We start from the raw sequence: 27,518 nt of genomic DNA, 5'->3' as shown, positions 1-27,518 counted from the left end.
GTAGTATTTCAATACTTTACTTTTGTCAACAATTTCTTCAATGTAGACATCAAACATCTCAGTTGAAATAGAATCAACTATAATGTCAACCGCTTTGTTTACATGGGTGTCCAGCATATTTCTCTCAAACTTTACATGACATCATTTCAGCTGTTACAGAAAGAAGATACTCATGCTTTGAGGTTCATAAGCTTTCAAATTGCAGGGGTTGAATCCAGATGTGATGGATTTAAACCTGGTTTCTCTCAAAAAGAGAGATGAGAGACTATAAGGCACAGATGCCACCACAGAAAGACTTCATCTAGCAGACTCTAACCTTGTTAGTAGGGAAAGACTTGGTACAAACAACAGTGCACTACACCTCGCTAACTTATTCAGTAGCATAAAGCAGAAAGGCACTGAAAGTGTTATAGTGGCTGTTGTCATCACAGAGGAAGCAGCCTTTGGGCAGGTTGACAGCCACCTGGTTCTCAGCCTTCAAGTGGAGGGCCACAACAATAGTGGCACTGTCCTCTTGGTCATATGTATTTACGTCTTTGGTTCCGACCACCACCTGGCCGTCAACCTGCAGACTGGTGCAGATGGCCAGTTTGGCACCAGGAGCTCCAGCGTCACTGTAGATGGTGACGGCAAGGATGTACACACCAGAGCGTGGAACAGTGAAGATACCAGTTTCCACATTGTAGTTGCCACCCAGGTTAAGGAAGACCTGTTTGTAGATGATGAGGCTGTTGAAATCGTACGGGCCATAGCACATAGCACGATCATCACTGTATAGACCAACAGAGAAGGCGGTGCGGCTGGCTGAAGATGTAGGGAGAAGACAGGTTAGGAGTGTAAAAAGTAGGTCAGTGTTGTCTTATTAACATTTGGAAGAGTCTAAAATGTGTGTTTTATACTTTAAGATGCTTTTATGATATTCAATCTTTGATGGATGTGTCACTCACTTTCAATAATGTGGAGACTTTGCTTTGCTTCTAAGTATTCCTTCTCCAAGGTATTCAGAGTCCCGTTTAAGTACATCTTCAGCCTGTGTATCTTTTGCTGCATCAGACAGCAGCCACAAGACCCCGGGTCTGTGTGACACGCTAGACACAAACGCACATAAATACATTTCGTTAAGGCTGTGCAGATAAGAATACATGCAAACACATTCATTATAAACCCACAATTCCTCACCATTGCCTGTGTTGGGGTCCGGTGCTACACGGCCAGGTCCATCCCAGTGATAGATCATATCAGCAAATGCTGCTTCCAGCAGACACAGCAATACAATAGCTGAGAGGGGAAAAAAGCAAATGTAGCACTAAACTCAGGAAGAGTTTTGCATTAGATGCCTGTAACTGCACTGTTGCTTCTCTCAGGCAACTCATGAACCTTTGCTGCCTCTATAAATGTGTTCAGTCTCACCTCTCATGTTGAAATGACGACAGCTTCAGAAGGATGGAAGGTGTGATAAACTGATCAGGAGAGGAAGTGTCATGGATATATATTTTTCTCAGAGCCCCTCCCTCATTATCTTTATTCCTCCTCTTCTGATATCGCTCCTCCTTGTGTGTCTGTTTTTTTATTGTCCGCCCTATTTGCCTTTATAATTTAATAACTGGGGATATTTTATCATCATCATCATCGTCGTCAGGTGTTCTCACTTCCTAAATTCACACACAAGCAGGCACACACCCTTCAGGGCTTAGTGGATCAGCACCAGGTATCATCTATCGTCTGGAAATAGAATAGTGTCATCGGCAGACAGGCATACATTTTGAAGAGCTGCATGATAGTTTAAATGATTGTTATATTCTGTGCTGATAATTTTATTCTTAAGATGAAGAAAGTCACAAATTAGCCTCACAGTTTCAGACAGCTGCTCTGTCATTCTGTATAGATGTACTATTGTATTCAATGAGATACAATGGCTGAGTGCACTGATCTGCTCATGATTATTTTGCTGTGTCAAATTATGAAGAGAGAATATTCAATATGGCTCTACAAAAGGTGGAAATCCATTGATATGTTACAGGCCACATCTCATTTAGGATCTGTTTCATCATGTAGACACCGTATTCTTCACGGCTTTCATTACAGATATGATGTGTGTCCAGAATTATGTGCTGAATGAGAGACTGTAAAAATCCCACAATTCACAGTATTGGAGTTATTGTTATTATTACACTGTGCTTATTCACTTTTGTAGTCTTTAAAAACATTTCAACTATATGTATCATACTGTAGTCACACTTAATTCACTATGGACTCTATTTCATCTGTCTGCTGACATGGCATCTGATTTTATTTACCTTTGTGTTCAAGGAAGGTAATGACACACGGTCATCAAAACTGTAACCAAACCTGCAGAACTGATAAAAAATGTTTTATGTGGTTGTGAAAGACTTGCAAAAACATCCACAAATCTTACAATTTTATTAACTGCAGTTTAATTATTAATCCAACTTCAAAAACAACATCTTTAATGCAGACATCACTTTTGTATGTTTCATTTCTTTCACAGAGATTTAAACAAAATAACTTGCAAAGTCAACTAGTTTATTTAAAGTCTGGTTTATTTTGTTGGTAAGTTTCAGGTACACAGATTTGTCACCATATTTCTATCACAATTTACATCACATAATTTCTGTAGTTAAAGATCAACAGCCGTTACAATCAAGGTATTTAAACAGTGTGACATCAATCAGGTGTGAGGAAAAAAATGCTTTTAGTGTTTACAAGCGTACTCAAAGCATGAGTTTAATCAGATGAGATCAAAAAACCTGGCTTCCCTCAGTAGTTTATATTAATAATTGAGAGGATCTGATCTTAGAGAGCATAATGAGCCATGATGGAATAAAACAAACAAAACAAGGATGAGAGTGTTGTGTTGGGATTGATGAGAGTACAGAAGAGCAGATAGAGATCAGGGGCTACAAGTCATGAGTCTCAACACAGAAAGAGTTCATCTAGCAGACTCAAACCTGTTAGTATGAGGTGAGAGTTGCCACAAAACCCAGAGCAGCTACACTTTGCTAACTTAGTCAGTAGAATACAGCAGGAAGCCAGTGAAAGTGTTATAGTGGTTGTTGTCACCACAAATGAAACATCCTTTGAGCAGGTTGACAGCCACCTGGTCCCCGGCCTTGAGTTTCACAGCCACAAAAACAGTGGCACTGTCTTCAAGGTCCAAACTGTTTTGTTCGAGGAGTGTAGCCACCACCTGCGTGTTCACCTGCAGATTCGCGCAGGTGGACAATCTGCCACCAAGGAAAACAGCGTTACCGTGGAGGGTGACAGCAAGGCCGTAGACACCAGAGCGAGGAACAGTGAAGATACCAGTCTGCACATCGTAGCCGCCTCCCAGGTTGAGGAAGACGTGTTTGTAGACGATGTTCTTGTTAGTGAAGGGGACATCGCACTTCATAGTACTGTCACTGTTGAGAGCGACGGAGAAGGCGCTGCGGCTGGCTGGAAATGCAGAGAGAATCATGTTAGATGTGTAAGAAGTGGATCAATTTTGTTCTTTAGGATACTCTAATGATAATCTGCACTGTGCCCTTGTTTGTGTGACTCATGGATGTGTCTCTCACCTCTCATATTGTTGAGGGCCATTTTTGCTTTCATCAGCTCCTTGTTCATATCTTCGTGGGTTATATTAAAGAACCACTCCATCGTCTGCATGTGTTCCTGCATCAGACAGCAGCCACATGACGTCTGGTCTGTAAGACCCGCTGCACACACACAGGCACACACATTAAAATACTAAGTTGCAGTTGAATATGTATTGACAGATCTATTTCCTTAACAATCTCTATTACCTTCATTAGGCTTTGGAGTTTCTTGGACAGGTCCGTTCCAGGAATAACGTTTATACTCACCAAAAGCTGCATGCAGCAAGAACAGCAGCACAATAGCTGGGAAAAAGAAGAAAGGCATGTACCACTGCATTTGAAAATGCACATGCATTAGCTACAGTTTTTTCTTTTCTTGTTGTTTAATTTGTATTTATTTTAAATCTTAACATACAAGCTTGAACCATTTAATCTTACAACATTACAAATTTTAACATTAATAAGCCACCTTCCGTCAGGATATTTCAATCCTCAACTACTTCTATTATGTTTGACTGATCTGTTGAAAAGTCATTCTGGTTCAGGTTGTCTGTGAAGCTCCAACCATCTCCCTCTTACATATTATACCCCTGTAGCTGCAACATGTAAACGCACCCAGTCTCACCTCTCATGTTGATGCTGGTGAATGGTGATGGCTTCATAAGGATGGAAGGTGTGCAGACTGATCAAGAAACAAGATTCATGGATATATATTTTTCTCAGAGCCCCTCCCTCGTTACCTCTCAGTTTTATTCCTCCTCTTCTAAAATCACTCCTCCTTGTTTTGTTTTTTATCGCCCGCCCTGTTCGCCTGTATAACTTTATAACTGGAGATGTATTTCTTCATCACTAGGGGCTCTCATTTTCCAAAATTCACACACAAGCAGGCACACACCCTGCAAGGCTTTGTTGTTGATGCCACCCAGGTATCATCTATCATCTGAGATGAGGTGTATTGTATGTGGAGTTCAGTTTTCTCATCAGCATTATTTTTATCAGTGTACATGACTTTTTAGCCATGCACCATGTTTATTCTAACTACCTAGTCCAACCACCCGGGCCACGGTTCAATAAGAACATACTTTTCTTCCTGAAATGAAAAAAAAAAATTTCTGAGAGTGTGAAGTATTGCTCACAGCATCACTACATTCTGAGGACTAAATGATGCACTGACTCACTGTTGTCCAACATGAAGCACAAGGGAAAAGCCACAGACATGTTGATCTCGCTGCTCTATCACTGTAGAAAGAGAATAAAGAGTTCAGTCAGATCTGTGGGGGGCATAATGAAAGGAGGCCGAGAGGAATGAATGCTGTGACTGCTTAATGTGAGGGTACTTATTTGCACACACAAAGGTTCAAACGAGAGCTCAGCGAGGCTGTACTTTTGCATGGTGGTGCTTTGAGCTTAAAGGTCAAGGTTGGTGATTTTCTATATTTTTCTTATTGTCAAAAAATCTCATGTACAGAGCCAAACCAACAATGAAAAACTATTAAAAACACATCAGTGAGTCACACAATGATTATGATCATTATGTGCTACATATCAAAACCTCTTGACTTTGTTGTAAATTTCTCAAAGAACTCCAGGCTGTGATATGTAGCACAAGCTAGCAAAGCACTGTAAACAGAGCTGCGTTCCTGCACACGAGCAGTGGCATCTGCCTTACAAGGAACTTCTCTTAGGAGACTGAAAACATGGTTGCTGTCACCAATCTATGTGTGGATACACACGCAATACCTGTAAGTAACAAGTTGGTTTGACTCTGCACATGAGATTTGTTGATAATAAGAAAAATAAAGAAAATCGCCAGCCTAATCCCTGACTGTTGCTGTTTTGTTTTTGACTCAACAATCATTATCTCTTTGCATACTTCTCGGACTCTTCAACCAGAACTCACTCTGTTGATTTGTGCCTGGATCAACTGTATTTGAGTACTCTTGAGTCTGCCGTTGAACTTGTTGTGTAATTGTTGTTGTTGAGCTTGTTCTGTGTGGAAATACAGCCACAAAATATCTAACCATGGAGTTTATAGAAGGGAGTAGAGCAGTGGTGTCGGAATGAGTTTTGAAGTGGGGGGACATCCAGCTTTGGTTGATGTAATAGGTTAGTGAACTTTTTCATGTCAGCTTCCTTTCAATCTGCCTAGCCTACTGTTTTTCTACAACTAATATGGTAAGAAATGCACTCCCTTTTTTTTTTAGCACAGTGGTCCACCAAAAAGTGGCTAAGAATGTTCGACTCCTCTCTCTCTTTCATCAAGAGTCAGTGTCGGTGGTGGTGGTGGTGGTGCACTCTCTCTCACATCTGAAAGCTCCACTGGCAAGGGCACTGTAGGCCTAGGATTGGTCGCAAAACCAAGTTTTCTTTGCACAAACTTTTTTTGTAGCCCAGTGCCTATATAACATACAGTATGCCAGCAAAGACAGCACACAGGATGTGCAGTTAGGGCAAACACACACGACATGTCACACACACACAATTCATAATCAGTGTCAGATGTCAGATATTGGATGTCAGATCACTTTTATTTCATTTGAATCACACAATGGTTGATTATGATTGGATTCAAAGGTCCAATATGTTAGAGTAGGCTTACCGTAATATCTGGCTTAGACATTACCACTTTATTACCATAACACCTGAAAGTGGGGGGACAAAAAATCTTGTTGTCCCCCCCATTCTGGCACCAGTGGACTGCAGGCCCATCAGGGTATGTAAGAGTTTCTTACTGGACTTAGACTCCAAACTTTTTCAGATGTAGTTAAGACTCTGAATAACAAACTAATGAGCAATATTTTCTCATTTCCTTAACATGTGATGTTTGACACATCTATATATGAGCAAGCTTTCTGGCACATGGGGTCTTATAAGTGTCAGGTAACTATAGTCAAGTCCACACTAGTATAAAATACCAGGTAAAATCTCATAAATTGTGTCTTGCACTTCAGCATAAAGACATGTGATCTCTTGTATGTTTTTAGATCGCACTGGTGGCTGAACTGTTGAGACTTTAGCAGAGAAAACAACTCCTATCTGCTTCGACTGCTGAAGACATGACTGACCTTCTGGTGGAGGAGAGCAAGAGCACAGTGAGAGTTAAACGAGTTACTGAGACCCACATATAGTCCAGCACTACACCTGACCTGAACAGTAAAGATGAAGCTTGTATTTTCTTTCTGTTTGAAGGCTCTGGGAGTTTGAATTTGAGAATATGTCAAATCTGCTCATTGTATCCCATTCCTTATTTCAGGTATTTGAGATGAACACCAGCATGAAGATGCGAGATGTTGAGTTTGAAGTCAGAAGGCTCCTCAACTCTCCAGAGACCATCCCTCCTCAGTTTCAGTGAGTCATATTTGACACACATTTATTATCAGTTACAGTATAGTGGTTGTGATGTCTCTGTGGGGTCCAGAGCAGCAGCAGGCCCCCATGACCAAACTGCTCGGCCCGTGGGTGGTGATGGAGGTGGTCCCAAAAGTAGTGTGAGGAGTATGGTTGTCTCCCTTAAACACCTCCTTCAGCATGCCATCCCAGCAACTCTGCAAAACGGCTACTGGAGTCACTCAGGCTGTTCAGGACCAGGTCTCTCCACAACTCTGTTGTCCATGCTCCATCTTCTCTCGCTCCATCAGAGTCGATGTGGCCTTGTGTATCCAGGGGAAGGTTAGACAGGATTACACTCCAGATGTCCTGGTGAAGAGGCTGAACTTCTTTGCAACAGAGGTGTTAAACAACATCACTGATGCAGAGGGAGAGATTTGTGTGCTGTTTCAGCCTCAGCCTGACAAACACCTTTCTCATCTCCACCACCTCCTCCGACGCCTCCAGCTGAAGCTCCAGTTGCTTTAGTCTTGCATGGCAAGAGCATGAAGGAGGAGCCCACCAGACAACCGACTCTGCAGAGGTTTCTCCTCCTCCACCACCTCTGACACCTCCAGCTGAAGTTCCTTCAGTCTTGGAGGATTACAATATGATGTCATTTTAAAGATTTTAACAACATAATTAAACTTTTTTGTGGAAAAACCATATCAGAAACAAGTTCTATTCAAAGTAGAGTACATATACATCTTAAAACATGTATGGAGGGAATCTTTAAGCCTTCACATCCAGTTCAGTACAAAACTAGCCTATTCAAGCACAGCACATAAGTTTAATATCTCATCAGCCTAGTGTTTATGATATAATTATCAGATATGTTTTATCTTTGTTGATTGTGCTCTTGGTCACCAGTGAGGAACTCCACTGCTAAAAGCTAGTGATTTAGTCAAAGACAATGGCGATTTGGCAGTATATTCAGTTCACTTTTAAGATTCGTTGATAAAGTTTTGTTCATACTTGTACTGAACACCTCTGGCAGATTTGGCCAATTGTGCAGCAGTTGAGGTTATTCTAGTATGAAGCAGTTCTTAGTCTTAATCTTTGACTGAAACCTGTTAGTCTCTCTTCTTCCTGAGATCTTCTGGTCCATTGGGACATGTGGGGTCCTGAGCTCTGCCACTGTATGCTGTGTCCCTGGCTAACTCCTCCCAGCAGGAGATGTGGGTCTTCTCTGCTGTTCTTCTACTCTGTGCCACCTAGAAGAGCAGATCTAGAGTAGCCTCCAAGCTAAGAAATACATTTGACTTGCTTGCAGCTATAACGCATATTAGTTCCTCTTAGTAATACTGGAGAGAGCAACAGAACTGAAGAAGTTCCTTGGTTTGAACACAGCTATGTGGGCTTGCCACAGTCCAAAGAAATGCAGATTAAGTGGCATCTAAATTGCTTCTAGGTATGTATGTGTTTGTCTCTCTTTGTGTGAGCTCTATGATAGACAGGTGACTTGACCATGGTGCACTCTGCTTTTTTCCCAATGGATACTGTAACAAACTCCAGCTTCTATGACCCAGAATAGGATGAACAAGTACAGTGTAGTGCGTCACCTGGCATGTGATACAGTATGTCTTCCACTTCAGGATGAGAAAGCACATGGAGTAGTAGCAACATACAGTTGATTGAATAATTAAATTGCTTCATTTAAAATGTGTAAATGTATTCAAGAAGATGAATGATGAAAATGTATGACTTGAAATTCAAAGTTCTAAAGATTTTAGCTCAATTAATAATAACAATTATTGAATTTAGACACAACTCCTAACTCTCCAGCATGCCATTGTGGAGATTAAAACAAAATACTTCATAATGGTACTAGTTTGTTCAAAATCCTGATTTATTTTCTTGTGATTTTACAGGTTTATTACATATTTCCATCACATAAAATCAGTATGTAAAAGATTTACAGTTACAAGATTAAAGAAGATGGACATGGAACATGATGAAATAACACAAGCATAATATAGATGAGTTGAATTTTGAGGGTACAGAGGATCAGAGATTAAGGGTTATAAAGCATAGCTGTCACCACAGAAAGATTTCATGTATCAGACAGTAGGGTAACAAAATCCCAGAGCAGCTACATTTCCCTAAATTAGTCTGTGGCATACAGCAGGAAGCCAGTGAATGTGTTATAGTGACTCTTGTCATCGCAGAGGAAACATCCGATGGGAAGATTGACAGCCACCTGGTCCCCAGCCTTCAGGTGGAGGGCCACAACAATAGTGGCGCTATCCTCTTGGTCTTGCATATTCTTTTCTCTGGGGCCTGCCACCACCTTATTGTTCACCTGCAGACCGGCGCAGGCGGCCAGGCTGTTACCAGGAGAACCAGCGTCGCTGTAGACGGTGAGGGCGAGGCTGTAGACACCAGAGCGGGGAACAGTGAAGATACCGTTGTCCGCATTGTAGCCATCTCCCAGGTTGATGAAGACATGTTTGTAGACGATAAGCCTGTCGTCACGGAAGGGTCCAAAGCAGTTCAAATTGTCTTCATTGGTTAAAGCGACAGAGAAGGCGCTGCGGCTGGCTGGAGATGCAGAGAAGAAGAGACAGATATGTTAGAAGTTGCATTGGGAAAAACCTTGAGTTGATTGAGTTACAAGATAGATATCTAAAATAAGATGTTTTGATGACCTGCACTCTCTTCTGGTTTGTGTAACCTGTGCATGTGTCTCACCTCTGACATTATTCAGGACAGTTTTTGCTTTCATCAGTTCTTTCTCCAGCTCATTGAGGCTCATGTTAAAGAACATTTTCATCCTTTGTATCTGCTGCTGCATCAGACAGCAACCGCACGACGCCTGGTCCGTCAGACACACTGAACACACACACACACACACACACACACACACACACAGATACAAACACATCAAGTTGAAGCTGTGCAGATCAGAGTATATGCAGATACATTGACCATGTCCTGATAGATAGGACACTTTACCTATTTTCTTAACCATCTCTCACCATTGTCTGTGTTGGGATTGACAGTTCTGGGATTTTCCGTGTTTTTTCCAGGTCCAGTCCAGGAATAATCAACAGCCCGGACGAATGCAGATTCCAACAGACATAGCAATATAATAGCTGGCAGAAAAAGAACAAAGGCATGTACCAGTAAACCCAGAAAGAATCATATCATTGACTCTTTTGAGAACAAAGAATTTTACCCCTTCATCTAAACCTTCATCCCAAAACCATTTAACTTAACACAGGATAAAAGCGATGTCACACTAAGCACTAAAAAGCCACTTTAAAAAAAGGGGAACCTTTGCAGGTCTCACAAATCACTTACTACAACATGCTTTGAGTTTCAACCCTCCCCCTCTGACTGAACAAAACATGTTGTATAGTTACAACCATTTTCTATCATATCTCATCTCACCTCGCATGGTGATGCTGGCAACTGATGAGAGCTTCAGAAGGAGAGAAGGTGTGATAGACTGATGCAGGGTCCAGAGTCACAGCTATATATATATGTTCCCCATCAGTTCTAGTCTTCTGACATTCAAATGGCTCCACCCTGTTTCCGCTATTGTTCACCCTGTATACCTATGTACCTGTATACCTTAACTTGTTTCTTAATGAGTGGGTGCTCACAGACCCCCCACCTACCTCCCACCCCCACCACCACACACACACACACACACACACACACACACACACACACACTCCATGGCTTTGTGTTGTAGATGTAGGTCAGGTATCATCTGTCCAAGTGCTGTTCCCATCAGCACAAAGATAACCTCCTTCCTCTGTGTTTACATGTGCAATACTTTACTGTATCAAAGACAGAGCGCAGGGCTGAAGATTCTACGGAGTTTGTCCACATAAATCTGTTTAAATTAGGCAGAGTAAGACAAGCCACAACAGTGGAGTTATTGTTGATGTGAACTGAGATTGGGGTTTGTGTCCACATCAATCCACAACATGTTGAACACTGACACTGAAGTATTGTTTTTCTGTCTTTTCATTTTTTTAAAATGTCCAATTCAAGACAGATATTTCATACACAGACTATGTATGCGTCATGTCATAAATGTTCATTATCTCTCTAATTTCTCCAACTTTTTCAATCAGGGCGGGTCACAACAAGCTGTTGCCACCACATGTAAAATGAGAGTTTCATTGTCCTCCTGTGAATAGTGTTGGATTACTTGTATTTACTAGCACAAAGCAAGCAGGCTATGCTTATGTTTAGAGTAAGAGAGAAATCACAAAAATGTTTGTCCAAAGGAGTACTGAGTGAGCAGGTGAGAATTTGGTGGGGGAGACTGAGTCAAAATAAATCTTTGATTAAGACAAATCATGAATTTTCGTTGCAGGTTTATGAATAACATCTTACCTGTGTCCAGAGAAAGGAATGGGTGGACAAAAGACCGTTGAAGGTCAAATAGTTCTCTCTAAAACATGTGGGAAAACTAAAGATACTACAGATAACTTGAGAACAGAGGGCAAGCTTAAAAACATCCAAAGATAAGATCAGCAGTGTTCTAGTTATTCATTTAGTCATGTAAAAAGCGTCATGTAAGCTCACAGAATCTGCATTAGCCTATATAGTATTCACATTAATAAATAAATACTGTCACAGGACACAAAGGTTGAAGAGATGTTAACTTTCATTCCAAGAATATTGTATGTTAAAAAAGGTGTACCGATTTGATGAAATGTGTTTATTACTATTTTATTAACTTACAACAAATATATTTTTAGAAAATACACAACACATGCATGGAGGCTGGTGCAAAAACAACATTGAGAAAAAAGAAAATTTAAGAAAAATTAAAGAAAAATATAGATGTTACTTCTCAAGAGGGTTCAAACTCCAGGGCGAGAGGACATCTACTCCCTTATTAAAATGTCCAAGTGTAAAATACTTTCAACCAGACAAGCAGGTTATATAACAAACCAATCTATCATTCATATACAACTCAATCCAACTGGCAAACAGTCACTGTAGACCCTATCCCTGCCCAGAACCTGAACCCTGGGTACAGCGGTCCATTGAACTGGGTCTGGTGCTTATGGATGAGGTCAGCCTGGTTGTTGACAATGCGGTAAAAGGCCAGAATCCCTGCATGCTGGTCCAGATAGATGCCAACTCGTCGTGCCTTGGGTGAGCCCAGCAGTTTTTCCTGGCCATCATGCCAGAAGGAGAAGCCAGTACCGGACCAGTACAGGCTCCAGGACAGGGGATTGTGGCCCAGACGGCTTTTGTCATCAGAACCTTCACGTTCCATCTCCTTGTAGGCCACACCGATGGTGATCTGCAGGGGGGACAGGGAAAACTAGATTAGGAAAGGAGGCAAATCCTGGTAGCTGCAAATGCTAGCTAAAAGATAGAATTTTATCTTCAATACCTAAGAAAACATCTCGAGGGATGTCAGTTCTCATGTTTTCTCATGTAATCTGAGTCTTTGAGTTTAAGTTTTCCCGATTCATCTGATATTTATTCCCAGGGCTCATTATTTTTGGAAAATATTTTAAAGACAAGATTAAAAGTCTACAGCTCTGCTAGGGACTGAGGTATGCTATAAGCTAAATATCAAAGTCAGCATGCTAACATTTCTGACAGGAACAGCATGCAACCAGGTGCTCGCCATATTAGTTTAGCATGTTAGCATGCTAATATTTGAAGATTAGCGACCCAAAGTACAGCTGAAGCTTCTGTGGTTAGTTTTGCAAGTATTTAGTCATTAACCAGATTTAAATTTTGACCTGATGATGGTGTTAGATGAAAAGTTAGGAGATCACCAAAGTTATTATAATTCATCCTGAGGGGAACATGGATGTGTGTACCAAATTTCAATGAAATCTATCCAATTGTTGTTGAGACATTTCAATCAACACCATAAATATGATGGCATTAAAGGAAAAGTCGGGATTGTCAACGTTATTAAGATTCATCGTCTGGGAACTGTGAGTGTCTGTACCAAATTTCATGGCAATATTTTGGGGAAAGTCTGTAAACAAAAGCAAAAAGAATTTATATAGGTTCGCAGTCAGATTAAACATAATATTGGCAGCTTTCTTTGGACAGACTGCTTATTCTTGTGCTCTCAAATCTGTCAACTTAAGTTGCTGGAGAGCTGTTTCATAATCACTACTAAGTTTTTATTTGGGCAAATGGGGCTCTACAATCAACAGACCCTGAATCCAAGATCTCAGTTGCTGTCTAAGTTAGCGCTTTAAGTTGATTTGTTAATACATTTTCACATAAAATTCTTGCCATTAGAAATGGTTTCCATTGTATGAAACATATGCCTAACTGAAAGCTCCCATTTCCCCACTGATGCCTGACTGACGTCACCTTCTGTCCAGTCCACTCCACCTCCCAGTAGTAAGGGCTCCCTGCCAGCGGCTCTCTGCAGAGAACCTGTCTCCAGAAAAGGAAGCGTTCAGGGTGGTCTGTTGGTTTCAGGTTCTCAGCCTGCATCGTGGCCTTATGACCTCCATCTGACAGCAGCACATGGCGATACACCGTGTTGGGGTCCAAGGTGGGTTCAAAGCGAACTGAAGGCAGAAGATGCATTTTAGTTAAGCATCCCTGAAGGCTTTGACACTGTGATCTACAGTATATTCTTTTTCATATCATGGAGTATAATGAACTCACATTTCAGCATCTCTCCTCTAGTCTTTGGCTCTGGATTCACAAGTCCCACTGTTGACACAGGAGGTGCTAGGAGCAAAGTACAAAAATGGATACAACACTGCACTGGTAAAAAATAGTTAGGACAAATGACATTTAGGCCTGAGCTCAGCCTTTCAGGTTGTTAGACAAATGCTTTAGGTTAAAAATTGATATGGTTATAATTAGGGCCCACTTTGGGTTTTGACTCCTGCAGAGGGAGACAGGATTTGTGCACAGCCTTATAAAAAGCATTGCCCATGAAACTTAAATCAGGCATTAGAAGTCCTCCACATCACACTTTCTACTTCTACAATGAGAACTTGAAGTTGATATGTACAGGCAGTTTTCAGTGCTTTAGTATTTACCTTGAGGCTGAGGAGGAGGGAATGGTGGAGGGGGTGCTGAAGCTTCATGTCCAGAGAAATGGCGAGACAGACAAGAAAGAGAAAAGATAAACTAAAAGAACAGTGAAACTGTTTTCATGTACAGTCCCAGGCTTTCTTATTCTTACCTAGAGGACATGCTGGAAGTAGATGTGAAGATTTGGTTGAATCTTCATGCCCTGTGGGTAAAAAAGAATGACCAGATGAAGCAAAATATTAACTCAGGGACTTTCTGACCGCCACAAGGAGGCCACACATTCCAGAGCATTTGTTTTATAAGCCACAAACTGTATGAAATTGCAAGGTCACTTACGTTGAGGTCGTGGTGGGGGTAAAGGTGGAGGGTTTGTTGTCATCTCATACACTACAGAAAAGAGTGGGTAAGTTGTAAGAACACATCTCAAAGTGTCCCTTTAGTGCCTCTCAGTTTGAAATTATTCTTGTGCTTATATTGAAGAAGCTGACTGGAAGTTACCGTACCTGAGTTTTGTGTGGTGGCCTGACCATGTTTATCAGCTGCTGTAGTGTCTGCTGCTACTGCTGCAGCACCATTGGGTGTTGAAGCCACGGGGTCGTCATTCACTACAGAGCAGAGGGAAGGTTTTGACTGTCTGAAGAGGAGAAAAGACAGGAAAGGAAAGGAAAAGAAAAGAAAAGAAAAAAGAAGAGAAATACTGACCTAATGTGATGATCTTGTCTAGGCTGGCTTTGCAGAGGTCCTGTATTGACTCTTGTAGTTCTTTCATGGTTGAACGAATGGAGGCCACCACTGAGTCCTCAGTCAGTATCAACTCTCCTGTAGCACCAGTCTTACCCAGTGGCTCCATGATGAGGAAATTCTTGAGACCAAATAACACGAAATTAAAAAACTGCATTCCCTATTTTACTGGCGGTGAATATTATCTATTACTAATGTAGCTAAATGTGATTTAAATCTTTTTCCTAGAACACCCTGCTTCACACTCAGTACCTTCAAGAAGCAGATGTGGTCCTGCATATCAGCCAGTCTGCTCAGCTCTTCACTCTTCCAGCGGAGCTGTACCACCTCCTGCTCCAGTCTGTGGATCTGCCCCTCAATCTTGCTGCCTAAGGAGGTCTCATGGGTGCTGAGAAGCTCACCAACCTGGATGCCCGTATAATTCACATTCTTGACCAGCTCAGAAAATAAATCAGTGCTCTCTTGCTCCAGAGCCTGAACCAAGGCCTGGAAAGAGATAATGAGGGATAAGGAAATAATGAAAAGAGGTTACAAAGAATGTAATGTTTGTCATAAGCAGAACGACAAGCTTTAGAGATAGTGACAAAAATTTCTACACCAAACAATCATAATTGTTCCTTACCTTGTGCTGACGAGCAAAATGTGGGAGCTCTTTAAGCTTTTTCTCAGTCTCCTGGACTCTCCTCTGTACTTCTGCCTGCATCTGAACAAGCTCTTTCTAGACACAAACACACACCATCCAGTGTTACATTTAAAAACTGACACTACACACACTATGGGGCAGTAATGGCCCCAGACATAGACATTGTACTTAGTTATTTGTGATGTTACTTCAGAAAATCATCTTAAAGAGAAGGGAGGACACTTCAACAGATGTGTGAGGTATACACAGACTGTTAGCTGTTTTACAAGTACTTCAAGTTAAGCTGCATTTTGTAAATGCCACACTTGTGACAACACAGTTTTTGATTCCCCTACCTCAGAGTCCTGTACACCAAGACTTACTGAAAAGCACTGATAATATTAATAATAATATATTACATACCTGTCTCTCTCGTCTCTCCTCCTGTGGTTTGGCTACACAATGTCCCTTGTGTCCATTCTGGCAGCATACCTCACACACACACTCCTTGTCATCTTGGCAAAACAGGTCCAGGGGTTGGTTGTGATGAGGGCAGGGTCTGGGGGCCACTGTGGGAAGCTGAGGGTACATGCTGCCCTGTCGTGGTCCTGTATCTGGTAGGACCTCTAGGTAAACAGGCATTGATGGCGGGGCGGAGGAGACAGCTGTGGAGGGGCTTTGCTTGAGGCTGTTGGTTCTCAGTTTCTCCATAGCTTCCGCTAGCACAGTGCTCTTGGCCAGCGAGGGTCGAGGGTCGAAGACCTGCCTACACTGGGGGCAGCTGTACTGGCCATTGCTGTCTTCCTTGTCCCAGTGGCTCTGGATACAAACCAAGCAGTACGAGTGTCCACAGAGTAAAGTGGCTGGGTCCTTTAGGGTGTCCAGGCACACTGGGCAGACAAAAGTCTCCTCTTCTGACCAGGCGGAAGCCATATGATGCTGGGTTGAGGGTAGGAAGGTGGATTAGTTTTCCCAGAGGTCAGACCCAGGTGTATGTATGGATAACCACAAGGCTCCCTGTTCAAGTAGGCTACAGAAATAGGAAAGGCACACGTAGATGGCAAATTTCAAATGCCAGGTTTCGTGAATCACATGCTGCTTAAAAACTGAAGCAACCTGGTGGGGCTGGTCAAACAGGTTATGAGGAGTTTCTCTCTCTTTATGTCAGAGGTACTTGTCAGTCAAATCAGAAATGGTCAGCCTCATGAAATAATGTCAACTTATATGTCACTGTAAAATGAACTAATAATCTAATCATAAGTGTAATCATATAATGTTTGGAGTTTGACTGTGATGTGATGCTCCTTAGAAACTAACTGTAATCAATGTTTTCCTACCAAAGTAAACAGGCCTAGTTAACTAATGCAGGGTCCAAAGAGGATAGACTGGTTTTTCCACCTCTGAAGATGTGACTGGTGATGTAAAGTAAGAACAATGTGGGGTTTTCCCAAACATTTCATCATTAAGTAATGCAAACATCCAGTCTCACCCCACCCTCTGTTTATTAGCATTACATACAGCTAAATAGAACAATTGTTTGAAAAAACATTTGTCATCATCACAGCGCAGTGAGGGCAACAGTGACGTGCATGACGCTACTCTGCGCCATATTGACTAGTGGCAGCCGGCTAGCTGGACGAGAGGCTAGCAGATGTGGATTCAACTTTCAAGGTGAATGTTTTCCGCCTTCAAATGACATTTTGCTTTCAAAACTGGGTCAGTGGCGTGTTTCCTGACTTCGTGCAGGACATGTCGGATCCTAGCTTTTAACCAAATTTAAATGTCACCATTAGGATACGAATGACATTAGCTTTGTATTCAGTCAGTTTTATGCTAATGTGTTAGCCGGATAGTTAACGTGCTTACACTTCGACAGCTGACTTTTAAGAGAGATGTTGACGACCTGTCAACCATCTTCTGATAGCTCCAGTTAGTAGTAAATAAGCCACAAACCTCAAACTTTACCTTTATGTGATATTTTTTTGATATTATTAACGCAGCCAACACAAGTCAGCTAACTGTTAACTAGCAGCTGTAGCCGGTACGCCAAAGTTTGTCTGAAGACAGATAACGTTAACTAAACTAACGTTATATTCATGTAACTTAATGCACTAACAGCCGAACTTTGCAGGCTCTGAGACAGTTTTCCGAGACCGTAACACCTCCTGAGCAGTCGTTAAATGTAACATTGAAGTATTATAGTGATTGTTGTTAAGTTTGGGTAAATCTCTGAGCACAGATCAGCCGGTTTCAAGAGCCCAAACTAGTCTACTCACCAGGACGTAATCACTCCTCCTCCACAAGTGGAGATGTGTGGTATTTAAGCTTTACCTTAGCTGTGAGATATACTGAACTTCATGCAATCTCATGTTGATGTAATTATTTGATGAGCACAATGAGTCTCATTGACTGATGCTTTTATTACTTTTCTTTTTGAAGGATGTTTATTAGGGGTCATCAGATCCTGACCTGGTCTTGTCCCATAAGGCCACTGCTGCTATTGAGAGAGTCTCACCTAACTGCTTTTTCTGAGCATGCTGGTGCTGGTTGGCATACTGCAAGAGAGCTGAAGGAAAGGAGATATGAGGGGTCATCATTGTCCGCAGAGACTGTATCCTGTTCAACACAGCTGTCTTTTTTTAGCTGGGACTGTGGTAACCATACGCTGAGAGAGGCTTCATTTCACAACCTCACATCCAAAGCCAATTTGTCCAGCCATCAGCCACCCCCCCAGGTTCCTGCTTCTGGAAAATCCAAACTAGCATCTAATCCTTGGAAGTGCACTGTAGTGGAAGATTTAGCTCAAAATCCCAAAGCTGTGAGCACTTACCGGGACTGTTTAACCAACACCACTTGCCTTCAGCCCTGGAGAAGGCTTTGGAACATTTGCCAACCTTCACACAGTTTCCCCAATAAGACTCAATGTACTTATCTTCAAAGCCATTTATATTACAGACAGCTCTTTGTAAGACCTCTCAGCTTGTCCACATGTAAGCCATGGATTTTGAACCACTTTCACAGTAGACCACAACACTACAGCCTCTCTTTTCACCAAACCAGAGCTGTTCATCAGGCTGCTCCTCATGTGGCGGACGGATGGAGAGGCTGTCTATCCCCGGAGAATGAAAACAGGTGTCGACTGAGGCTAGGGCCCAACTTGAAGCTCTACGAAGTGGAAAAGGGGAGAAAAGGGGCAAGTCAGAGTCAGGGAAAGAACCAGGGGAAATGGGCGTCCGTTCTGGTCTCTCTCTGCTCTGTTGAGGGGGAGCCAGCATTTCTCTTCACCCTGCGCTCCAGCACACTGAAGGGCAGGCACAAGGGAGATGTCAGGTTAGTGGAAGCCTGGAAACAAGCTACATTGTGTATAAAATGCTCAGCAGGGTACTGTATGTGTCCTCAATTCTACATTTGTGTAGCTTTGCAGGAGGGAAGAGTGATCCATCAGACAGAGATGTTGTGGTCACTGCACTGAGGGAAGCCCAGGAGGAGCTGGGTGTTAATGTGGCAACAGATCGGGTCTGGGGTGTCTTGAAACCTCTCAGAGACATGGTGAGTGAGAACTGTTCTGAAGAGTTGAGGCCATGTGGTGAATGGGTGAGCTGTTTTCACTCCAAACTCCCTTCATTCACCACTTGGTCTAAATTTATGAAATGATTTCAGGATGGAATTTTTATTGTTAATGATTTTTTTGGCAGAAATTGTAAAACTGTGGTGCTGAGCCACATATGGCCACAAATCCTCAATGATTTGTCATAAAGTTAGGCCATAGTGAAGTCTACACCCATGATAAAGAAATAAACAGTAAATTGTTTTATAGGTCATGTAAATCACTTGTACACAAAACAAAATGAGAACAAGGCTAAGCAGTCAATTCTATCACTTGTCTAAGCTGTTTTTGCTAATCTCATTATTTTGATAGTAAGTCTGTATCTGATTCTGGCGCTGTCTGTATCTTTCATCTCTCTCTCCAGTCAGGGATGATGATTGCTCCTGTTCTGGCTAACCTAGGTCCTTTAGAAGAGTTGTCCTTCAAACCAAACCCTGGAGAGGTACAGTTGTCCTACATTTTATATCTACTCCAAATGGGCAGGTTTCCACTTGTGTAAATGACTGGAAGTTTTCATTTTGGACATGGTAGTGATTCATGTATTTATTAAGTCATGTTTTATACAGTTTATGTCAGTGTATTTTTCCATATTAGATCTAAAAAAATGTCTTTTTTCTGGGGTTATGATGTCACATCCAGACAATTTAGCCTACAGCTTTTATCATTTCTCCGTTTCTTCTCTGACATCTTTTCTGTCTAGCAACATAAAAAATACAAATAAATAGACGAATAACAGTAACATAAAAACACGCCTCTTTTCAGGTTGACGACCAAAGTTGTAACATGATCTCTCTTTATGTGTTTGTGTCTCAGGTCGAGGAGATCTTCACATTGTCCTTGTCCCACTTGTGCAACCCTCACAACCGTGGCTACACACACTTCCGCACCGGTGACAAGTACGGATACACACTCCCTGTGTTTCGTAATGGGAAGCATCGAGTGTGGGGCCTGACAGCCGTGGCCCTGGACCAGACCCTTAAGCTTATTGTCCCGTCGTAGCGACTGCCTCGATCACAGCTCTGCTAAAGCACACCCATCAAGATTTGATCAGGACAAATGTGCAATCAACCTTTGTGTAGCAAAAGCATGTCAGGAATCAGAGTGAATACAAAACAGATTTTTATTCACCCATTCTCATTCATAAAGTTACATTTATTTCCTTCCTGGGAATTTCACAGTAAGGAGGAGACTGTTCTCATTTACGCACTTTCTGAACCTCGGGGGTATAAGAATCTTTGTTGAATAGATCAGGTGTATAAAGACGGTGGCCAGCTGTGTTGATGTCGGAGATAAAACAGTAATTTGATTTGTAGAACATGTAAGAAGCAAAAACAGTATTTTAATACACCTGAATTCCTACCTGAACACCTTTAGTATGAAGACTACAGACTTCCTTTATTTTTTTTAATTGTTACAAATCCTGCTTTAATTCAGCTTCAGATCTTCTGTACCAGCAGTTACCAATTAAATGCATTTTAACAAGTTAAATCAATGCGTCACTGAGATAACTTTTGCCATATGAACTGAACATGAGGCTTGTGTTTGTTATCATGTCGACTCGGCGAAGAAAATCTATAACAGGTCATTATTTCCACTGTGATTCAACTTCTGCCTGTATCTCATTTTACCTCACCCTAGAGCAAATCTGGACTGTTATAAACACTGAAATGATATTAGCACATCATGATGTGGTGTGTTGAAGAACAATGCAATGACGATGGTTTTAATTGTACTCTGACTGTATTATTCACTCTTCATAGATGATCTGTTTTTTACAATTGACATCAAAGCAATAAATAGTGCAAAAAAGACAATTTACAGCAAAACAGCGTGATTCCTATTGGAGATTGAGAACTTTTTTTTAGCTTAGTTGGTATCTAAATAAGATAAAAACTAATTTTCATCTCCTTTATGGCTTATTTAAAGCAAGACTAACTTTGTAACTAATAAAAATTTTAGTTAGAAAACACTGTTCAACAGATGTTGTTTATTGACCTTATCACTCTTCTCCACTTGTGCTACTGTAGCACTACATTTTGACATTAGCCACGATCCTGTAATCGTCAGCTGTAGCCACAGTGTCAGCCTTCTTTAAAAATTGCTACGATGCCATAATATTCTATGTTACAAGCTCCACAGGCAGCAGTGTGTTGAGGGTTGCAGTTTTGCTGGAAGTCAGTCTGCTTGCTACAACACAACTCTTTAATGTTGTGGACCTGCTGTGAAAAACTGGCCTGGTCTCCAGTTCTTTGAAGTTCAGGCCTTTCAGTCCTCAAACACTCCATCTGGTGCCAGATGTCTGTTTTGGAGCAGACCAGGTATGATATGATATGATCTCTCACTAACAACACAGCGGTAACGTTAAGGCATTGTTGATGTTGAGGCATCAAGGCAGTGAGCACTCCATGGGGTCCTGTGAGTCAGGCAGGAGGTGGCAATTGAAGGGCCAGCTGAAGGAGAAGAGGTCCAGGGCTTGGCTGCATTGCTGCTCGGCTGAGGAGCAGACTGAACGGCAGGGCTGGAGGACGCCACCGTGAGGGCTGCACTGGGGCAGGAACATCCCACACACCAACTTCCGCAGGGGCTCGAAGCATGCCAGCTCCATCAACACCTTGGACAAGAAGGTTAAGTGTGTGGGTTGAAACTGCTGTACAGCTGTTGAAGAAGCTACAGCGGTCAGTTCATGCTTTGATTGTGTGTGTTTGTGCTTCCAAGAGGCCCAATTTTTAAAGATGGCAGATCAGTAACATGAAATAAAAGGTAGGTTATGAAAGTAGCTCTTACCCGATACTGTTGTAGGAGTGTGGCAGCTTCTCTTTGATCAGCAATGGACAGCCAGATGTTGGGGAAGGAGGTGAGGTTGTAGCTGAGGCCCTGACACATCTCTACCTCTATGAACTCGCATGATGAAGCTGGCGGCATGGAGAAAGGAAATCATTCCTGTTCTTATTTTACACTTATCTATAAAGTCAAGGCCTTAACATTTAGTTTCTTTGAGTTTTAATTCTGATAGGGTTTGTTTTTTATTTTATGGGTGATTTCAACAGCCAAACTTCTTGCATTTTCTTCTCAGTGGTGCTGGAAACAAACACCACTGTATCTGTGACAGTCTAGCAGCCCTCTGATTGGGGTCAGAGATAGCATGGACTCACTGAAGGGAGGGTAGGTGGAGTTGCCGCAGCCCTGCTCATCTGCTCCATCAGAGCAGTCGTTCCATCCATCACACAACCACTGCGGCTGAAGACACTCTCCTGTACTGCATGCAAACTGGCTAGGACCACATGTCCCTTGAAAAAACAAACACAGGAGTCGGTTATAGAAAGCAAAAAGAGACTATGTGAAGAGCAAAGGAAGAAGTATGGCGTTAACAGCTGCTCCCAGTTTTTGGAGAATAAATGTAGGTCATATAGAGCAAAAGGAAGTAAGGAGAAGAAATATGGTCAAATGAGGTCATTTCATTTGAGGAAGGAAAAGGCATCAAAGAAAGGAGAAGAAAAGGGAAGACAGGAAGATCAGAGGCAACGGATAAATGAACTGAACTGAATGAATTAGCTTAACAAAAGCAAGAACTCACTATCCAGTAGAGACACAGCCTGATATGTTGCGTTGAAGCCGCTGTCGGCCACTCCCTCATCAGCCACAAACACCACAGTCATGTGGGGGCCAGAGGAGGTCAGGTCTGGTGGGAAGCTGGTACCACAAAACCTGAGACAAAGGCAAAGCAAACAAAAGGGGCTTCAGAACATTGTGGTTATATAACTTACATGAATGAAGACACATTTACCCTCGTTTATTCTTATCATACAGGATTTAAACAGCAAGGAAAGGATAACTGAAGCTACAGTTACTGTCCAGGCAGTTGAAGCTGTAATAGCAGGGTAGGAATCTAATTAAACATCTGACATGCAAAAAAAAAATCAAGACTTCGATATGTCTCACCTTCCCAGAACTCGACCAGCTCCAGTGTCGACGCTGTCGTGCACCTCCACATAGTCAAACTCACACACATCCTGAGTCTCCAGACTGAAGTTTCTGAAGCTCAGTGTGATGAAGTGACCCTCGTCAACAGATATGTACCATATACACAACTGATGGCAAACAGGGGAACCCAAGATTAGTGAAAAACACAAGTTTATCAGTCCTGTAATAGCCAGTTTGGAGTGTGTTTGGCAGTGAATGTACCTGCTGGTGAGGATAAGGCCTGGGGTGGTTTGGACTTGCCAGGTAACCATACGGCCCGCTCTTCTGCCCACCACATTCTGTGAAAAAACAGAAGCAACTAGGGCTTTTAAAAAAAAGTGTGTAACTTTTCTCTATAGTATGTTTCTAACTTAGTTTGCATGTTCTCACCCTTGTTTTTATGGCTGCAGTTCGCCTCGTCTGTTTGGTCTTGGCAGTTTGGATGACCGTCACACACAGACACAGGCAGCAGACAGCGACCACTGTCACACATGAACTCTTCTCTGGAGCAGCTCTCTGAGAGAACATATGCACATAGATGCAAATGAGCATTAGAAAAAGTATTCATGTATATCACATGCAGTTACACACACACACACACATTACTGACTGTGTCCAGGCAGGATGGCCTTGTACTGTGCCGTGAAGCCGCTGCCTGCAATGCTGCCATCAGATCGGAAGGTGACCCACACCGTGCTGCTGTTTGTGTTGACTGTTGGTGGCGCTACGTTTCCACAGAACCTGCAGGAGAGAAATGTAGAATTTTATTGGAACTTTTTTTCCCTCCATATTACAGTTTGGAGCTTTTAGTCTGAACTTCACCCTGTAAATTCTTGAGAGGATTTGTAAGCAAGAGTTGTGTAACATTTTTAGAATTTCATGAATCATGTTACAACACTTTCCAAGAATGCAAGTAACAAAAAGGTCAAAGTATTTACATGTAATGAAATATTTCCAAGAAGCATTCAGTACCTAGAAGTACTCCCCAATCATGCACAGACCAGCAGTGCCATCTACCAACATTTAAGGTAATGACATGAACCCTTACAATGTTCCTTCAGGTAAAACCTATAAAAATGTTGCTTTAAAAAGTTACTGTTGCGTAGGTTTGAATTTCAGGTCTGTCTGACATTTTTATTCACTCAAATTTTCTAGAAAACACATCCATACTTTACCTTTCCTTCAATAGTAAAGTCCTCCAAACACTTAGTAGATGGTAGGAACTTATTACATTTACATTGTAGGCGGTTTTGGAATTTATCTCAGAAAAATCTATGTGCAACCCATAATATGTAGCAAATATTTAAACTTTTTAACACAAGCAGAACCTTTTAAAAGTGAGCTACGCACTGTATTATGAAAATAACAGCTGACAAGGGAGTATGAGTGTATAATGTAAAATGAGGAGTGATTCCACCGTCCTGAACATGTGTCAATCATGTGTTGTGACAAGTGATCAGCGACCAACCTGGTGACCACAGAGCTCTGCTCTATCTGCTCCTGCACCTCCAGCCAGTCAAACAGGCAGGGAGATGGACCCTCCACGTTCAGGGAGGAAACATGGATCTGGACCAAGGAGGGGGGCGGGACTCTGATCACCCACACACACAGGGAGTTGGCGGGGTAGGAGCCAGGGTGGTTAGGTGAACTGAAACTGCCCTCTGCTTCAGTCAAAACTCCTCCACAACCTGGGAGACAGAAAATAATGTATTGTCTAAATCACTAAAAAAAAAGAAAAGGCCTCCAGGTAAAGAAATTTACCTTGTAAATGTTTTAAATGTTGTATATTACATTACAATATTAGAGTAAGTGGGCATATTGTTTGAGTGTCCTACGTGTTTCAGACGGGGGGATCTTAGCGGGCTGCGGTGCTGATGAACTGTCCTGCTGACTTCTGTTGGCAGGAATTGTGGGTAAAGTGTGGGACACTCCTGCACTCAGCAGGTCTGGAGGGCTGGTGGGCAGCAACTGCTCCTCTACTGCCTGACCTTTGATCTCTACATCATGGACAGAAAATAGCAACACATGACGGAAATATGACAGATCGTCTAGTCAGAGAAAAGGTTTGTTCTATAGAGAAAAGTAATTACTTAATCTAAATAATAATATTAATAAATAAATACATGCTTTATGGTGCAGTTGAATTCATAAAATCACTGCAAACATCAGTCCGACTCACGTGTGAGGATGAGGGCCAGCGCCAGTCCGATGGCTGCTACCAGGAGCAGGGCAGCAGCAGAGACCACCACCGCTCCCCAGCCACAACCTGGTCCCCGCAGACGCATAACACACACCCCGAATAGACCCCAGCCCAGGCCTGAGTGATAGAGTGCACAGACATATTAACATGTACAGTATTGCAGCACAGAGAAGAGCTTGATTGCTATAACAGTTCATATACTTACGATTTTATTTTAACTTTCTTTTAGTTTTACTTTTTGCATGTAATTTGAATTTTATTTCCCTTTTATTCCCCTTTTATTTAACACCTAATTGTTATTAAAATGGAATCTTATGCACATGTTTTGTAACCTTTGTATTTAACTTAATCATGTTTTAAGTTTAGTCTTCTAAAATCTTTTCAATGAATCTCTGGTTTCTGTTTATAATAATTATTGTTGAACATAAAGGTTCATTTATGACCTTGGGAATAGTAATTTGGCAAATAATCAACTCATGGTACTCTTACTGCATCTCATGGTCTTTATCAGTGATGGAGCTTAGTAAGTTGTCATGACATTTAGGAAAAAGTTCTAACAAAAACTTGTATGGGGACCTTGAGTTGAGATATATAATCACCATGTTTTGCACACAGTTTTTATAACACTTTTATTTACTCATTTTGAAAACTGGACTAAAAGTCAGCAGATATAAGTGAGGCAATAGTGTTACTAATCCAATACACACACTCACACACACCCAGTCCAACACAGTTCAAGCAGTAAACTGGTTGGCTAACCCACCAGCTGCTGGTGGTTTGATTGGTTCAGGGGTGGATGAGGAGGTTCTGAATCCCTCCACCCTTTCCTCTCGCTCCCCCTCCAGCTCGAAGGCGGGATTGCAGAACACATTCTGAGAAAAGCAGAACAGAGGAAAGTGGAAATGAAAATATAAAAATCAACATAAAATATTTATAAAAGTGTTGATTTTAAAGCAAGATTTTATAGTTTCTGAAAGAAGAAATATCACATTCTTCCTCTTGCAAATGAAAAGTTGAATTCATAAGTAATGAAATGCATAATTCCTAACTACAATACATTCAAGGATTTAGGTGACAGCATTACTTGGTCTGATATGACCAGTAGCTTGTGGGACCAGTGTTAAACTTTAGATAGATATTGCTGCATAACAGACATTAAAAAGTCACCTTGCTGACTTTACTTCCTATTTATGGTCCCATTCCACTCACTTTTGGCCAGGCCATCTGGTGATGGTGTCTTTAAGCGACAGACTAAGGAGAATCTTGGGAAATGTAGGAAAATCTAATGTACCATCATCCTGTAACTGCAGCTTGTGGCCACAGTGGTCGCTTTTCAGCAAAACACACACTTCAGATACTAACCCTTACAGTGCAGTTACATTTGCAGTGATCATGCACAAATTTTAGACACATGCAGGTTTCCAGCCTAAAAATATGACTTGGTTCAAACCTCACAGCTAAGATGCATTATAACTATAACTTAATAATCAAGATATTTTGAAGGGGCAAAAATCAGTGCCCAGTCCAGAAGGGGAACCTTCACCTTCAAATCTTGATTAAAACCAGCTCTTGAGTCAAAACATGAATTTGTTTGTTTGTCACCAATTGAATCTTAACCAAGTCTATTTCAAGGCTGTAACAAATGAACATCTGTTGAACGTCCCGATAACTCTGTGACCTTTCCCACAGTAAAGCACTATTATCATCCATCTCATCATCCTCACTCACCTTATAAATGTCTGAGGAGTCTGAGTACACGGCTACTTGGCTGAGGTCAGACATCTTTAGTCTGCTGTCCCTCCGTCAGGGAAACAAGAGGCACTCTAATCAGTGCTCCTCTCCTCAAAGAGCCTGATGTCGTGATAAATACACCAGTCTTGACATCCTGATGAGAGCTATTTGTCCATGAAGAAATGTTAAAGACCTTATCCTGGGTTTTCTCAACATTGTTCACTTTTTGCTCCGACTGTAAACTTCCACTGAAGTGTAGAAAGTGTACGGCCTTCACTCCTACAGCGTAGCAGAGCAGTCCTTTGTTGGACATCCAGTAACATAATCCAGATAAAATGTAAAATTAAAAAAAAGTTTTGTCACATAAAACTATCCCTGTTAACTTATCAAAATATCCATGTTTGCTGCTGGTGTCTGTCCTTTTGTGTAGTTTAGTGTCAGCAGCATCGACCTGTATAGTTCTCTTGTTTTTTTGATGGTGTGTGAGTGGTTACAAAAGAGTTTTAGAAAACTCCTTCACAGTGTTGAACAAAGCCGAGTCAGCTGAGAGGACTGAGCCCCTTGGAGGAGGAGGAGGGAGGGGACAGGGGACAACAGGGGAAGGTGGAGGTGGGGGTCCCTGTTAAAACTCTATAATCCCTATAATGATCTTTTAAGCTTCTAAAATGATTCAGTTACACGCACGCTTGCATG

At 41.8% G+C, this 27,518-nt stretch overlaps 6 protein-coding genes across 8 annotated transcripts; 1 reads left to right on the top strand and 5 right to left on the bottom strand.

Moving 5' to 3' along the window:
* Positions 1–92: 92 nt before the first annotated feature.
* On the bottom strand, positions 93–1,417 carry LOC137186850 (complement C1q-like protein 2). Its single transcript, XM_067595885.1, has 4 exons — positions 1,411–1,417; positions 1,180–1,278; positions 948–1,088; positions 93–804 (listed from the first exon to the last, which is right to left on the bottom strand). Exons 1-4 carry the CDS (start codon positions 1,415–1,417, stop codon positions 371–373), a joined length of 681 nt encoding a protein of 226 aa, XP_067451986.1. The 3' UTR covers positions 93–370.
* Positions 1,418–2,650: 1,233 nt separating this feature from the next.
* LOC137186849 (complement C1q tumor necrosis factor-related protein 3-like) lies at positions 2,651–4,231 on the bottom strand. The gene is made up of 4 exons (XM_067595884.1): positions 4,225–4,231; positions 3,807–3,902; positions 3,579–3,719; positions 2,651–3,456 (listed from the first exon to the last, which is right to left on the bottom strand). The coding sequence occupies exons 1-4, from the start codon at positions 4,229–4,231 to the stop codon at positions 3,026–3,028; spliced, it is 675 nt and encodes a 224-aa protein (XP_067451985.1). The 3' UTR covers positions 2,651–3,025.
* A 4,582-nt stretch (positions 4,232–8,813) lies between these two features.
* Positions 8,814–10,486, bottom strand: LOC137186707 (complement C1q-like protein 4). Its single transcript, XM_067595760.1, has 4 exons — positions 10,359–10,486; positions 9,944–10,060; positions 9,657–9,797; positions 8,814–9,506 (listed from the first exon to the last, which is right to left on the bottom strand). The coding sequence occupies exons 1-4, from the start codon at positions 10,363–10,365 to the stop codon at positions 9,073–9,075; spliced, it is 699 nt and encodes a 232-aa protein (XP_067451861.1). The 5' UTR covers positions 10,366–10,486; the 3' UTR covers positions 8,814–9,072.
* A 1,155-nt stretch (positions 10,487–11,641) lies between these two features.
* ftr86 (finTRIM family, member 86) lies at positions 11,642–17,732 on the bottom strand. 3 transcript variants are annotated; one of them, XM_067594110.1, is made up of 12 exons: positions 17,604–17,732; positions 15,751–16,357; positions 15,328–15,423; positions 14,958–15,191; positions 14,667–14,826; positions 14,468–14,569; positions 14,301–14,351; positions 14,116–14,166; positions 13,970–14,011; positions 13,587–13,652; positions 13,284–13,486; positions 11,642–12,240 (listed from the first exon to the last, which is right to left on the bottom strand). In XM_067594110.1, the coding sequence occupies exons 2-12, from the start codon at positions 16,258–16,260 to the stop codon at positions 11,905–11,907; spliced, it is 1,851 nt and encodes a 616-aa protein (XP_067450211.1). In that variant the 5' UTR covers positions 16,261–16,357; positions 17,604–17,732; the 3' UTR covers positions 11,642–11,904. The 3 variants fall into 3 exon arrangements, with proteins under 3 accessions (XP_067450211.1, XP_067450213.1, XP_067450212.1); XM_067594112.1 differs by having other exon boundaries at positions 15,751–16,266; XM_067594111.1 differs by lacking the exon at positions 17,604–17,732 and adding an exon at positions 17,293–17,574.
* Positions 16,891–20,748, top strand: nudt8 (nudix hydrolase 8). The gene is made up of 5 exons (XM_067594115.1): positions 16,891–16,998; positions 17,767–18,657; positions 18,744–18,876; positions 19,299–19,376; positions 19,748–20,748. The coding sequence occupies exons 1-5, from the start codon at positions 16,979–16,981 to the stop codon at positions 19,931–19,933; spliced, it is 1,308 nt and encodes a 435-aa protein (XP_067450216.1). The 5' UTR covers positions 16,891–16,978; the 3' UTR covers positions 19,934–20,748.
* Positions 20,749–20,806: 58 nt separating this feature from the next.
* On the bottom strand, positions 20,807–27,495 carry mfrp (membrane frizzled-related protein). The gene is made up of 13 exons (XM_067594114.1): positions 26,823–27,495; positions 25,858–25,966; positions 25,074–25,211; positions 24,730–24,891; positions 24,363–24,582; positions 23,505–23,635; positions 23,285–23,410; positions 23,117–23,193; positions 22,874–23,022; positions 22,509–22,639; positions 22,087–22,221; positions 21,719–21,846; positions 20,807–21,545 (listed from the first exon to the last, which is right to left on the bottom strand). The coding sequence occupies exons 1-13, from the start codon at positions 26,874–26,876 to the stop codon at positions 21,321–21,323; spliced, it is 1,785 nt and encodes a 594-aa protein (XP_067450215.1). The 5' UTR covers positions 26,877–27,495; the 3' UTR covers positions 20,807–21,320.
* Positions 27,496–27,518: the final 23 nt, after the last annotated feature.

The sequence above is a fragment of the Thunnus thynnus genome, chromosome 7 (genome assembly GCF_963924715.1).
Source record: "Thunnus thynnus chromosome 7, fThuThy2.1, whole genome shotgun sequence".
In the NCBI taxonomy this organism is placed as follows: Eukaryota; Metazoa; Chordata; class Actinopteri; order Scombriformes; family Scombridae; genus Thunnus; species Thunnus thynnus.
Note: the sequence above shows the minus strand (reverse complement) of the source record. Positions and strands in the feature narration are given on the sequence as shown.